The sequence below is a fragment of the Ambystoma mexicanum genome, chromosome 7p (genome assembly GCF_040938575.1).
Source record: "Ambystoma mexicanum isolate Mex_15411 chromosome 7p, UKY_AmexF1_1, whole genome shotgun sequence".
Taxonomy (NCBI): domain Eukaryota; kingdom Metazoa; phylum Chordata; class Amphibia; order Caudata; family Ambystomatidae; genus Ambystoma; species Ambystoma mexicanum.
The window spans coordinates 660,034,094-660,049,734 of NC_090939.1; the positions used below are offsets into that span (position 1 = coordinate 660,034,094).

Here is a 15,641-nt window from a genome sequence, read left to right on the forward strand (position 1 = left end):
GTCCTCTGTGAACAGGAACTACTTTCTTACCTGGGTGGGGCAAGCTCCACTCCCTGGATACAGCACTGGAACTCTTCTGGAACTGGAACTCTTTTCTTACCTAGGCGGGGCCGTGGAGGAAGACGCCTCATCACTCCAAGGCTATTTAAACCACACCCGATAGATGAAACGTGCTTCGCGTTATTCTGCATCTGCAGCAGAACGCTCACCGAGTCTGTTCCAGACTTTCTTCTTTCGATCCTGAACCTGCAAGAATTATACTTACCATTCCTGTATCCAGTCAACAGCAGCACCTGCAAAGACAAGAAACAACAGGTTAGCAAGGCAACCTTTACTCGCAGTGCTTACTCACCTGATCCATCGGCTGCGGCCATTTCTTCACGCTGCACCTCCGCCTGTGAAGACAAAAGCATTGTTATTACTTACCGGCACTCCGCGAATTCCGGATTTCTTCACGCTGCATCGCCGCCTGTGAAGACAAAAGCATTGTTATTACTTACGGGCATTCCGCGGACTCCGGCGCTGCAGCCCAACTTCTGAAAGACAAAAGAAGAGACATTAGACAGGTATTTACTTACGCCCATCGCGCTCGTCGCAATAGAACGCCTGCAAATACTCCGGCGTCTCTTCAGCACGAATTAAGCTGCAAGGGAAAAAGACAGTTAGAGCGCTTGCATTTACTTACGCATTTCCAGGTGCTCACTCCATCTTCCATCTCAAGAGTCCTGCAAGACAAAAAGGGAAAAGCATTATACAGAGTCCTGTTCAATATTAACGTGCCACGCACCTAAAGACTATAAAGACTAAAAAGGTGTCTGGAAACTCACCGCTCGTGCAGTGAACGACGGTAACGATCCTCTGAGTTCAAGAGGCGTATGTTTCACCAGTGAAGGAACTGGCAACGGCACCCTGCACCAGACGCAGATGGAGAGTCCAGCATTCACCTATCTAAGGTGAGCACGTTGACCTGGGGGCTCTACGGAGAAGCTAGGAAGAGAGAGAGAGAGAGAGGGACATTCAACAACCCAGACCATTAACCCCCATATTCTTTCACCTGCAGAAACCTCACCCTACGAGTTCGACACACAGTGCGAAGAGGTTCGACCCCAGAAGCCAATCGAGTCCTGCACATCACTTTTCGAGTCACAGACACCTTCCTGCCAAGACCAGCGCCTCCGTGGGAATCAGGTGAGCGTTACAGTTTGGCCAGGCATAAGCCCACACTGAGGCTATTAGTGAGGCTATTAGGCTATTAAATTCAGCGGTAAACCTGTTACCTTCGCATTTAAGGGCTACTTCCCAACTCGTGATGAGGCCCCCAGAGTCAGGAAACATAAGAAGGCTGTTTGTCCCACAATGCTAAAGGAGGCTCCTGCTGAATTTGGCTCATAATGTACCTTTGGATGGTCACTTAGGAGTGACAAAGACAGCCTACAGATTAATTGTGCATTTTTACTTACCCCAGATCGGGTTAAAAGTAAAAGAATTAGGTGGAGCTTGCAGTCTTACCTAGTATCAGGTAAGATTAGAATGTCTAAAAAAGGCTCTCCTCATTTCATTTCCATTCATGGGCAGGCCATTTTAGAGAACTGGGATGGACGTTGTGGGTTCATTATATCCTCAGACAGCATCAGGAAATAAGTACATCTTGGTTGTCATACACCATGGAACATGAAGCCTGCAGCAGTGGAATAGACTCCAACTGGGATTTATTTCCAAAAGAGGTAATCTCTGAAAGAGGTACCTACTTCATATTGCTGTGTATGAGGACAATGTGCGATGAGCGTAGAGTGACTATAAGTTCTCTAGTTCCTTTCACCCACAGGCCAGCTGGCTGGTTGAAACTGAAAGGTATGACAGGTGCCCTGGAAAAGACCCCGTGGAGAAGGCAGGATGTTCTCCTCACATGCATGGTGAGGTACCAAACAGTGGAGACTTCTGTTAGGTCATTTTAGGAGAGGTATTATCAGTCCTATAAGAAGGTGTGGGAATGTTACTCCTGAAACCCTAATCATAACATGGTGGAATATAGTACTGACTCAGATGGTCCAGTACATGGACAAGCATCAGAAACATTTGAAAGACAGTCAGAAATTGGATGAAGTCCAGCACTACCAGAAGGCCACCATGACAGCTTACACCCCAGTCCAGCTGGTTTCGGTTATGAAGGCCGTCAAATCAAGTGCCCTTCATGACAAGTAGACTGTACCCTAGACTGTCCTTGAGAAATCCTGAGTGATGAACTAACCCATTTTTACCAAGGTACAGCAGCAAACACACAGGGCCTTCCATGTTAACAGGAAGAAGCGCACTGCAGCCTTGGCACCATGGTGATGCTTTTGGTAATCAATGACAGTACCGAGGAGCAGAATTATCCCCTCCCAGGCATGTTGCACAAATAAGTAACTGGTGGATCAGTAGAAGGAGTATATATCTCTTCTGTAACGGCAGGATACCATTGGCAGGTCTGCCAGGCAAGTGTGTGCTGGGACAATGCACCTGTTTTTTTCCTCAATGACAAAGGAGACAGCAAGCCACTGATTAACAGGATTCACTCTATGACAGACATGATGAGGGAAAGCATATTGTAGGAATTCTCAAAAAATATATTTCTCTGAGTGGTTGAGTCCACATTCCAGGGGCTAGTCCTGAGGTATAGGTACCCAGGAAGCTGGAAGGGAACCACCAAAGTTCGTTTTTGTTTTGATTACAGACTGGATTACAGAGAGCTCAACACTGTCACCAAGACAGAGGCCACCCCATGCCCTGAACTGATGAACACATTGAACGTTAACTGCTACCAAATGTATTAGTACTGGGTACTGGAAAGTTGGCCTAACAGATGGTGCCAAGAAGAAGTTAGCATTTTCTACTCCAGATATGCTCTCCAAGTTAACTGTGGTGCCCTTTGGTTAAAAACGTACATCTGACTCTTTCTAGAGATAAATCTGTTCCTAATGGCAAAGGAAGACTTCAGTGTCACCTATGTAGATGACCTTGCAGTAGTCAGTGAAGGTTGGAACAATCGCCTGTTCCACCTAAAAAGAGTGCTCTAGGTCATGCAGGATGTGGGTCTGGCAATCAAGGCAGCCAACTGACAGCACAGGTGAGATCCCTCCTTGGTCTCAGTGGTTATAACTCCCCATGTATCAAGAGGAATTGGACTATAACTGGCAAACGAAGTGGATACATGGACATTTCAATGTGCACAGTCTAAAGAAACACAAGCAGACAGAGGATGAAATGGCAAACTTTCAGAAAACGTTGCATGCATATCAAATCATCTTCCTTTAAGAGCCCATTCGGTGACAGTATAACAGTCCAAACTGTTGTGGCAGCAGTAAGGTTTTAATATAAATAATAAGGCCTACTGTTAAACCTGTTGGTCTATTCAATTTTCTTTCATACCTGGTGCATTACGCTACCATCCTGAAAAATGGATGGTAGGTGTTTCAAGGATAAAGCAACATATTGCCAAACCAGAATTGTGTGTTTTAAACAGAAAGAAAGCTGTGCCATTTTAGTTTAAACGTAAATAAAGGAGCTAACCTTATCATTCGCTGATTAGTTCTCATATAGAGTGCAAAGGCTGAGAAAGCAACCCCTCTTTCAGAACTGCCAAAAGTCTACTTGGGCCCAAACCAGGAAGGCCCGTTGTCCTACCAAAAAGACATAGTCAAACTCTAGTCTGTGTGTGAACGAGAACATCCAAAGGTTGGACAGAACCCAACAGATCCTTGGAGCCTATATAGCATGACGTGATTAGAGCAAGGGATTAGCAAATGCAGCCAGGGTCATTTGTTCTCTTAGAGACAGGAGATGGGTGGAGCTAAAGCAGAATGGGTGCTTCAGGACTGGTGGAAAATCATTATCATCATTTTGGATCTGACAGCTTAGCATCTTCCAACCAGCAACTCCATCAGCAGCAATGAAACATGGTCATTTCTACAAAAGAAGTAGGACATTCCATGAGGGAGTTGTCATAATTTACCTCATGGGGGTATGGAAACTACCAATCTCCCACTAGGAATTGGTGGTGGTGAATACCCACTCTGCTGGTTACTGTTTTTAGGACTTCCAGGGGCAAGTACACAAGGAATTCAAGGAAGGTGAAAGGCCTTTCCCTTGACCTCCCTGGAGAACAGAGGCGCCACTTGCTAGAAGTAGGAGCTGACCTGCTGCTGAGGACCACAGATCCAGGACACACACAGGGAGGTAGTGTGCCTTGAGGTAAATAGAAAGACTTCAGACTGCAGAGAAACGGAGAGAGAGCTCTAGTTTCAGTGGTTCTTATGAGAAGGGCTATGTATGGCAGAAGCTGTAGCTCAGAACAACAAACAGAGTATTGAGACAGCACGGAGCCATCAAACAAGCACGTCCTCCTGTAAGAGACTGGTACAGAGCCATCTAACCACACTTAGCATTGCTGAACCAACTGATATTCACGTCCACTGAACAGTCGCTGCAAGGGCACTGCCAAAGAGCACATTAAGACAAGATGAATGAATCATACTTCACAGCACTGAACCGCTGATTGATCGCATCGAGTACCCTGGTTGAAGATTACATTGAGTCCCCCGGTAACCGAGTGCCACTAAGCTGACTTCAGGACTTCAAACCCCAGCTCGAGCCTTTGCGAGCACCAGAAATAATGGGTTGAAAATGTTGGGCCATCAAATACTGAAGTAGTCAACCTTTGGTGTAGGTGCCAATTGCTAACACTCTAGATACCCCCGTAGACCTTACCTTGGGCCCTATAGTCTGGTTAAAGCCCCTTAAATCTACTTGACCAAATTATTTTAAAAATATGTTTGCATTTTTCTTTTTTCCAAATAAGTGCCTACTTTTCAAAACCCCACTTCAGTACCATTCCCAATGTTCCAATCTGACTATGATACATAATCAGTCTGTTTATAGAGAGCACTATTCTCTTGCAGAGGTGGATGGTTCGTGTTTTTTAGTGTATGCTGTGCCTGTTGCAAAATGTGCTATTATTGTATAGACTCCTGTGGAAACTGCTTTTAGTTTGTTACTTACAGCACTGCACTGTGATTGTTAGGACAATCGCTCTGTTGGCTCACCTGTCTGGAGAATATAGAATACCCTAAGCCCACTTTAACAAAGGCAAAGGAGCATGCCTTCTACTTTTGTCTTTTTAACCTTTATGACTGAAACACCTCTAAACCAACAGGTGGTACAAATCTGAGCATAGTGCATAGAAAGCTTTGTCACCCCCCGTTTTACTTCGGGACAGTATAACATTTTCACACTGGACCAATACATTAAGGAATGAGAGATGCAAATTAAAACATTATTTAATCCAGTCATATACTGTCACAGACCATGCATGCTACAATGGTATTTACAGAGACACAACTGGGAGAATGCTAAATAATAGGCTAATGTGAGGGCAACACAATCATTCAGACAGATGAAAATCAAAACTTAATAGATAAAATTACATTTCAGTTCCAGGCCACTTTCAATCCCATCAACAGTCTGAATGTTTGTTTTCAACTTTTTTCTGGGAATTTCAAAAATGCCCTGGCTAATGATGGTATATAAATCAGATTTCAGCACACACACTGTGCGAATATCGTTAAGAACGGTTCGTGTTGTCTGTGGACGACAAAAAAGAAAGGTTTATTGAAGGTTATTTAAGCTGTCACTCAAACTCACATAGTTGAAGTAATGCAATTACCTGTTTTTTCCAAAATGTTTTTAGTCACCAGTTCTCATTGTGTTGACAATAACAACAAAAAACAGTATTTAGCCAGTCTATTAACATTAGCAATTCCTATTACCATTAAAAAAGCAGTAGCAAAGATTGGATTAGTGAATTTCTATTGCACGTGCTGTTTCAGCATTGCTTACCATCCCAGAACACCTATGAGCCACTTTGCTTCAGGACCACAGTTGTTGAGGGGAAGTGGAATAACGATCAGTGAGAGGGTAGAGAGGCTGGAAACTAGAGGTGAAGTGAGTGTTGAGGTAGGTGTGTGTTGGGAGGGGCAATGTAAGGGGCAACAGAGTAAAAATGTTGAGTCGTAGGTGTAAAAAGTGTCCCAGAGTCATGTTGGTAGTTCTTGTGCTAATGTTCCATTATTTACACCACCTACCTTTATCAAAGAATATAAATACACAGTCATTTCTGATTGGTTGGTTTTAAGAGAATCTCATAAAATCAAATATACTGATGGGGCGAGAAATAGAGTAAAGAAAAGTCCCGGTCTGTACTTCATTGTACTTTTCAACAAGCATCTGATATTAGCCACCGGCAGAGAGGCACCGACCAATCGGGATGCCAGGAATGCAGGTGTTAATCCACAATCAATGCCTGCATTATCTCCGGACCTCTGGTGTCTCTCCACCCCGGCCACCATTTCTTTCTCATATCCCATCTGCCAGCCCCCTCCCTTTAGAAGCCAGATCCCTCCCCAGGACAGCCCTCCCCATAGGCTCTGTGACGAATCCCCGGATGACATCACTTCTCCTCTAGAGGGAGGCCAGGGAGGTGAGGCAGCTACCTGATAGTACACCTGGGGGTGGTACTCAGCGGGTGGAGCTCATGGGGAGGAAAGCCATCTATGGGATTAGTGACGACTTGGGGAGAATGCAGTATTCCCATAACTCGCCTCCCTCACCAACCCCCTACAACACCGTCCCTAGTGTTCCTATCTGTTTCCCTAAAACCAGAAAGGTCAGAAGTACTGGGACAAAGAAGAGTTTAGGCTCCTCAAGAGACATATATACCTAATATACTGAGAGGAGGGAGAGACCAAAGGACTCACTAGGAGTCCTCAAGATCAGTACAGGGATGAGGAAGAAGTGCAGAAGCATAAAAAGGCACCTCTATAAACCATACTGAGTGGTCTAGTCTTCACAGACATCCTATTGGCCAAGGTACAAATAAAATAGAAGAGGGAAATCCAAAAGAGAGAGGCCCTTCCTGGAGGAACCGGGAGATTCAAATCCCATGCAAGGAAGGAAGCAGCAGACGGTGGGAAAGATACCCGCCTGCAGAGGCATCCCCAGAAGGTCTGCCGTGGAAAGGCTGGAGCGGGACACGCAAGGTGGAGCAACCAGACTGGTGAGGAGGAAGGAGCGAGGGAACCGTCTGGGCCGCACAGCCCAACAGCAGGGAACCGCTGCAGTCCCTGGAACAATAGGAAGAGGCCAGAGTGCAGCAGGGAACTGCTGTGGTGCCGAGCTGCTGCAGTCCTTGGAACAAATGGAAGACGACAGAGTGAGGAGTCCAAGCCTGCAGACAAACGAGACACTGGTTAGCGCCTAGAGGAGGGTGGGAAGACCAGAACCATTGTAGGGGCCCCTGATAGGCAGGAAAACCAATATCAAAGGGGGCTGAGACCAGAGAAAGAAAGAAACTGATATCAAAGGGGTCTGGGAACGAAGAAAGAACTCAATATTAAAGTGGTCTGTGACCCGACAAAAAGAATACTTGGCAGGATAGTGAACCGGGTATAAGTGCTAAGAAGAGCTAAGAAGGATCTGGGTCCCACAAGCAATACCAAACTGCCTCCAAAATCATCATCATAGTCACAGTACCTTGCATGGTAGTGATCCAGTGGACTGTGAACACTGTGGCACTGTGAAGGGTTTGAGAAAGTCCAGGGAAAGGGAGACATACCCCCTGGTATTAATAAAAGTAGTGAAAGAAGCCAAGGGTAGGGAGTCATTCTCTTGGCATTGTGAAGAACCTTATAAAGGCCAGGAGAAGAAAGAGCCTTGCCCTACCATTGGGAAAACCACTGAAAAACCTGAGAAAGGTCAGTGGGGAGAGAGCCACCCCCCTAACACTGTAAAGATATGAGACTTTTGTTATTCATATCGTGCTGGAACCCCAACCCAACGAACCTTTTGAGACTTTTGATTTGTATACTTTGAAAAGAACATTTCATTTGCATCATCCAGAGGTGAACTTTGGACTGCTGTCCAGAAGGAGGGAGACATTCTTCAGAACCAAGAAGACCACCACAGTTTCTTAGATGAGCTTAAAGTGTAAGGACTTGAAATAGGTTTTGGACACAGGACGGTGCACTCTTAGCTTTTTGCTTTAGACTGATATCCTTACAGTTTCCTTAGTGTTAAACTCAGGAAATCTGGCACACTCTTTCTTCCTCCCCTCCTACCACCCCCGTCACCCCTGGCCTCCCATCCTCTCTCAGCCTTCCTATCCTCCTTCTCTCGTATCACATCAGACAATGTCACTAGGGTTGTCTACTCTATGAAGGTCTCCTCCAAACAGGTCTCCTCATTCTTCCAAAACTATTAAGGACATTGGCTCCTTTGCCCCGGCACTTGCTGCTTTCTGCAATCACTCTCTTACTACTGGGTCTTTCCCCTCTTCCTTCAAGCACTCTCTTGTGCACCCCACTTCTGAAAAAGCCTTCCGCCGACTCCTTGGGTCCTGCTAACTAGCACCCCATCGTTATCACTCCCTTCCTTGGGAAACTCTTGAAGATGGCCTTCCCTCAACTGACCCATCATACTGAGCTCATTGGTGGCCTTCACGACCATCAATCTGGATTCCGAGCATTCAGGGGCACGGAAACTACTCTTCTGAACAGTCACGAAGAACTGCTCACATCTCTTGACTCCAACTCTCCTGCTGTTCTCATTCTACTTGATCTCTCCTCTGCATTTGATACGGTCACCCCCTCCAGTCTCATAAAATGGACCCATGATACCCTTGGTATCTCGGAGCGGGCACTGGACTGGCTGGCCTCCTTCCTCACTGACCGTCCCTCCCAGGTTATCCTGCGCTCTTTCTCCTCTCCCACCTCTATCTCCACCTGTGGCGTTCCCCAGGGTTCCGACCTCTCACCCTGGCTCCTTAAAGTCTATCTCGCTCCGCTTGCTCACCTTATTTCCACTTTCTCCCCTCACTTCCAGTGATATGCAGATGACACCCAACTCTTCTTCAAACTTCCCTCTGATCCTCTCCCTGCTCCCTCTACCATTCCTGACTGCCTATCTGCTATCCTGTGCTGGTATACTTCTAATGATATCTGCCTCAATGCCAGCAAGACTGAGAACCTTCCTACTGTGACCTCTGCTCCCTCTTTCCTCCCTTCACTCTGGCCACCCTCTATGGGCTCCCCCCTTCTCCTTCATCTGAAGCCAGAAACCTTGGAGTCATCTTCGACTCCTCTCTCTCTTTCCTCCCTCACATCCTGGACCTTGCCAAGAAGGCCCATTTTCAACTCTATCTCCTCAGAGGTATCCTTCCTTTCCCGACGTTTCCCCAGAATCTCAACGTCTCTAGAGTTCTGGTACTCTCTAGGCTCGACTACTGCAACAGCCTCTTCCTTAATCTACCCTCTTTCTCTCTTCGTCCCCTCCAGCTTATCCATAATAGGGTTGCAAAACCTATCCTTGGCCTCAAGTCCAGCACTAAAATCTCTCCACTGTCTCTCGGTTGCTGCAAGGATCACATTCAAATCCCTCTGCATCATCAACAAGGCTGTCTGGAGCCGGGGACCACGCTATCTCCAACTTGCTCTCACCAAATGCTCTCGCGCCAGATCTTTATGCTCATCTGGCTCCAGCTCTCTGCATGTCAAGAGTTTCTCTAAGCATCGAGCTGGTGGCTAATCTCTTTCCTCGGCTGGCTCCCTCCCCTGGAACAGCGCCCGCCTATCTCTGTCTTGAGCCGGATCTCCTCATGTTCTGGAAACTCTTCAAAACATTCCTCTTTACATCCTCCTTCCCCCTTTTCCTCCCATGCTAAACCCCACAGTCGCTAATATTGGTGGCCTGGACCCATATGTGTCCTTCTGGGTCCTGGTCTTCGGCCCAATCGCCCTCAGCCTTCCACCCTCTCCCATCACTTGCCTTTGGGCACCCACTGGCCTTTTTTGTCTCACAGGCCTATTCTTATTTTTATTTGCAGGTGATCACTCTGTACCAAGTGATCTCTGCCAGGCACTAAACTTCTGCTTGCAACTGACTACCTGGCACTTCCCTCTGTGGAACTCCTAGCACTTACCCTCTTCCCTTCTGTCTCTCTGCACTTGTATGTTCCGAATGCTCACAAGGCCTAGTAGGACTGCCTCTTTCTTGTTCATCAGTTTTATTCTATTTGCCTTTTGTTCCCATGTTCCCTCCCCGTTTGCCCTGTGGACGCTTTGAAACCCAATTTCTTGATGTATAAGCGCCTTACAAATGCACAATAAATAAAATAAAATAAATTAGTTGGGGCAGAGAAACCCCTCTTAGGACTAAGGTCAGATAGGGTTTTCTCTTTTATTTGCTCACTAATAAAAGTCTATAGCCAAAAGCATGCCACCTGTGTGTCGGTCTCCCCCTTCTACATCCTTACAGCTCCCATGTATTCCCAGGACATCCCATTCTTTCCCTTTCCCTGCCCACCCAGCCCCACCTAACCCCCTCTACCCCCCTTCTCCTGGCAACACCATCTCCGGCACCCGCCTACACCCAGGAGGGAACTAGAATAGGTACGTACACCATTTTCATTTTTAATGGTGGCAGCGTCTTTATTTCTTTCCACATGAGATTGGACACCTGCAATACACGCAGAGCACATCTCCCTTGCAAAAAGACCCACATTTTAAAACTATTGGCGCCCTGGATGGAGTCCCCGGCTGCTAACAGCGATAAACTCTATAATGGTAGAGAAGAGGCAGGGCTAGTAACAGCCCTGAACTCATGCACAGCCCTCACTGCACACAATCCTACCTGGCTGGGGCTGGCAAGCCATTACTGGCATTGTTCGCTCCCCATTGCAGGATTGCTATACAGAGATAAAGATAATTTGTTCTAGTTGGTAACTATTGTTGTATTTTGTTCTTTTAGACATAAGCCAAAGGGAATTCACCTGGTGGATTCTCATTATTTATAGCATCTTTGTATATCATTGCATTTTTAGATTAGTCAATCAGCGTAGCATGAATGTTATTATTTTAAGTTAGCAAGTGTGGCCTTCTAGCCATCAGGCACATATTGCACTTGACACTTTTAGGGATCCTAGATTCAGCATAAGACGCAGGATGCTTGAACTACATTTCCTAGTGGTACGCCATTTAGGGGAGCAAAGCGTTATCACTCACGGAACGATAGGCTTATCAGACTTGTTTGTACCGGGAGGACAGGACGCAAGACATTTTGCTCTTCGGCGTCCTGGTAAGACAGAATTTGCAAGAGTTCCTCTGGTAGTAAGACACACACAGTATAATGGATAATTGCTATATGCAATCACAGGTACCTTAAGTTTCCTGAGTATCTGTGAGATCCTCCATGGAGGGGGACTGTATTACTTATGTAGCACCTACACACAGAGTAAATACTATACATCCGAGTCGCAGAGTAGTGCCAGGCCTTGAACAATCCAACATACTCAATGTTGGGAAACGCCAGCGATGTCCAGGAAATGGAGTACCTGAATCCTCACTACTCCTAGGTTGGATTGAGTAGCGACAGGAAAAAACTAGTCTTTGTCACCAGATTCGCAGAAGGCTGCAGTGACACCACTGGTGGGAAAGTCATCTGGGGACGAGACGGGATAGTCAACCCGAGAGGAAGATCACCTGTAGTCTAACTACCAGCAAGTATAGCAACCGAACATTATGGGGAACACCTGACTCGCTTGAAGGACCGCCAGCCACCGTGACAATTAACATCGATGGATGACAAACACAAGTGTTTCTGGCTAGCAGGTCACAGGTGACCATCATGTATGAGCTGTTTTGCAGGGAACTCCTGGTGCATATCAGATAGGAGCCCTTAGCTGGACTGAACCTTTGAGGGAGAAAATTCCTGCAAATATCTGGTGTACATCCAGGTCAAACTGCAGCTCCCACGCAATGTAAGAGGCTGCACTCCTACCGACACTGTGGCATTGGTCTGCAGAGTCATAACGAAGATCATGTAATTCCTTGATGTTCGATGCACTGGTGGCATTACGTTGGGAGATGACTGGAGCAAGATATGCCAGCACGTTGTCCGTGCACCCCATGTGCCAACAGGCATACATGTAGAGAGAGATCCGGTCCAGAGATCCACCTGATGAACCCATTAGAGATGTTTGCGCCACCCGGTTCGGGCAGATCAGGATCCTGGCATACACCACATTGATGGTTCCTCGCAGAGTGCAACTCAGCGTCGAGCAACACCCAAGATGTCTGGTGATGGAGGCACCAGAACATACTGAGCTCCCAGGGTTATTTCTGGTACAGCGGACCCTGGAGACTCGGACATGAATGTGACCAATAAGACCATCGGCTTACCAGTATGCACCATCATCGCACAGTTCCACCTGGCCACTTCTGTAGCCCCCAGCGAGTGTTGCCACCAGCCCATCCGAGATGGCTCTGGAGCCAAAGAACGTGGACTTTGGAGACTCCCTGATCTCAGAGATGGATAAGGACCACCTGAGGAAAAAGCTCACCCTGAGTGCCGAGGCTTTCTCCACTAGCCCCTGGGACCTCGGCAAGGCCTACAGAGTGAACACTGGATCTGTTTGAGCAACAACACGCCCTTCAGGGAGCGACAGCAACACCTGGCCCCAGGAGACATGGAGTATGTATACCAGCACCTGGACCATCTTCTGCAGGCAGGGATTATCCAGGAGTCCAGGAGCCCCTATGCTTTTCCCATCGTCGTCACCTGGAAGATGAACAGGGATATCCGGATTTGCATAAACTACCCTCGACTTAACACCTGCACTATTTCGGACGAGTACACCATGGCCCCCCGTGTGGATGAGGCATTGGACTGCATGACGGGGAGTAAATGGTGTTCGGTCCTGGACGTGCAGAGTGGGATTTACTAGATCCCGATTCATCCGGCGGATCGTGAGAAGATAGCATTCATCTGCCCGCTGGGATTCTACACATTTGTCAGGATGCCTAGGGAGATCTCTGGTGCGCCAGCAACTTTCCAGCACATCAAGAAAAAGACCATTAGTGGCATGAACCTCCTATAGGTACTGGTGTACGGAGATGGCCTCATTGTGTTCAGGAGGACCCCTGAAGAACACAACAAGAGGCTCACAAAGGTGTTGGATCACTTGCGGGAGTAAGGGCTAAAGGTCAGTGTGGACAAGTGGCAGTTTTGCTGGATCAGTGTCAAGTACATCCGGTACATCGTGCCTGCGGAAGGCATCGCCGTTGATTCCGCAAAGATGGACACCCTCCTCACATGACTAAGACCTAAGACCCACAAAGAGTTATAGAGCTTCCTGGGATTCTGTAACTACTAACGAGGGTTTGTCACAGGATATGCCAACATCGCCAAACCACTTGTGGACCTCAAAAAAGGATACCCACTTACCCAGAGGAGCAGGAGGACTACTGTCAACTGTGCAGACCAGTTATTCCATCCACGGGAGCCCTGTGGTGATCGGCGGGCTGACGGATGCCAGCAGGCCTTCGATGAGCTCAAACAGACCATCACCACAGGACCAGTCAGGAGGGTTTAGGAGCTGTTCTCTATCATGGGACCAGCCGGATGCTTTCACAAGCCGAGGCCTGCACGCGGCAGAAAGAAAATATCACAAGTGGGAATTTTTTGGCATTGAAGTGGGCCATTACCGAGAAGTTCCAGGAATATCTCTATGGTGCCACTTTCACAGTGAGAACGGACAATAACCACCTAAAGTATGTGCTAAAGTCAGCAAAGCTCGATGCTACTGGACGCCGATGGCTTGGCTCATTGTCCACATACAATTTCAATTTACAATGCAGGCCTGGGTGCACTAACATCGATGGACCGGATTTCGAATCAACGCTTATCAAGCAGATACTGGAGCTGCTTGTCATCAAGAAAACCCATACAACATCATACCACTTTCAGGAGGATGCTGTGAGAAACCAAAGGGTGTCTCACCTACTAGTCGCCGCGGATCTCTCTCCCAGGGGGCCAGGGACCGACCATCGCCTTTGGTTCCAGATGCGGGGGTGGACCAGTGCGGGAGGTTCACCTGGGGAGGTATCTTCGGGGAGTGGGGGTGAGGCGACCGATTGTGAGACGTGGCATTACCCCTTTTCACATACCCACGACCCAGCCTATTTTATAGAATTCTCCAATGTCCCAACTCCCACCCCCTTCTACACAAAAACTGGGCCGGGGAAGAGGGCGACTGAGACTAAAGAGGCTAACCCTTACATATCTCATTGGACTTGTCTCGCAAATCAGGTCAGGCTAAGTCAGGCACTTGACTTTAAGTGAATACATCTGATACCAATTAGCTCTCCTCACACGGATAAAAGATGGAACATAAAGACACACTCTGAGCAAGGTGGAACACGAGCAAGAGCAGAACTTCCGGGGCGATGGAAAACCTACTGGAGCAGAGCGACAGACCGAGGGATGAGAGCAAAAGGTATAGAACCCCAGGAGTTCATTGCAGGAGGTCGCTGCCTCCAAAAGGCCATGAAAAACACGTGAAGAAGGCCAAATCCAAGACAAGTAGATTGCATTGTGATTCAATGACGACAGCAACCCCCCGGGTGAACAGCAGAGTTGGGGAGGGTGAGGCCAAGCCTTTGGTATTCACCCACTTGGCTCGTAAATCAAAACTGCAAAGACAAGAAAGAAATGCACGTAGCCGTTGAGTTGGAAAGCGACATGAAAGACTGGTGTGTATTAAGGAAAGATTGAAGTTGCAACAGTATAGAGCACAATTGAAGGAGGCACGTGTGTTGATGAGACACGAAGGAAGGCAGACCTGTGTTGAACTTTGAATTACCGATAGCTGTGAAACCAGCGATACTGAGTAGCAGAGTGGTCCGGCGAAACAAAGTAGCCCACTCGAAACTCTCAGTGAAAGTTGAAATGTTTTTGTTATGAAGCGACAAAGTGAATGAACTATAAAAAGCGAAGTGATCAAAATTATCCCAGGGAAAAAGTGGGTGGGGGAGTAAAAGGGTGAACGTTGAACTTTTCTGCTTATGACATCAAACTACCCAGAATAAAAGACACTGGGGCAAATAAAAAAGTCAAAGTTGTCCGGCATAGGTGTATAGCAAAAGCCACGCAAATTTGAAAGTCTTCGACATCAGGAAAAGGTCCGAGCCCGACTGAGGGAGACCAGAAGTGTGATAAGGATGTGAATTAAGCTTGGGGAAGGGAATCCCTGCAAGTGTTGTTTTTGAAAGGTCCGAGCCCGACTGAGGGAGACCTACGTAAACATTTTGCTTTGAAAGGTCTGAGCCCGACTGAGGGTGACGGCGTGAAACTTTTGTTGAACTGTGTTTTGAAAGCTGGAAAGAGAAAGTTTAACGTGGAAGGCCAGACGGGCCTCGATCCACGTTTTTAAACTGCCTTTGATTTGAGAACCTGAGCCAGAGTGTGTCATCCTGTCTACGGGGACAGCCTTACTCCGTGCTGTCTAACGTGGGGAGGAGAGCTGACTCAGGTCAGCCGTATTTATTCTTTATATTCTAACACTGAGATAAGGCAGGCATTAGGTTTTGTTAGTGTAAGCCATTTTGATTTGACAGACTCAACTAGGACTGCTTTATTTATTATTTGAGTTTTTTCCAAACCCTAAAAACTGAATAAAGGTTTTACAAATTGTACCTTTTGTGTCAGTGTCACACTTGAGATACCATGGGTCCCTTACAATGCCCAAGTGGAGAGGTTCAATCGTGCTCGCTTGG

General features: G+C 47.2%; 1 protein-coding gene across 2 annotated transcripts in view; it reads right to left on the minus strand.

Annotated features, from left to right (window-relative positions):
* The window catches only part of RFX8 (regulatory factor X8), a 1,087,262-nt gene that overhangs the window by 226,929 nt on the left and 844,692 nt on the right, over positions 1-15,641 (minus strand). For both annotated transcript variants that reach the window (XM_069636724.1, XM_069636725.1), the window contains one exon: positions 5,463-5,619. In XM_069636724.1, coding sequence (XP_069492825.1) covers positions 5,463-5,619 — 157 coding nt within the window. The remainder of the gene's footprint in view (positions 1-5,462; positions 5,620-15,641) is intronic.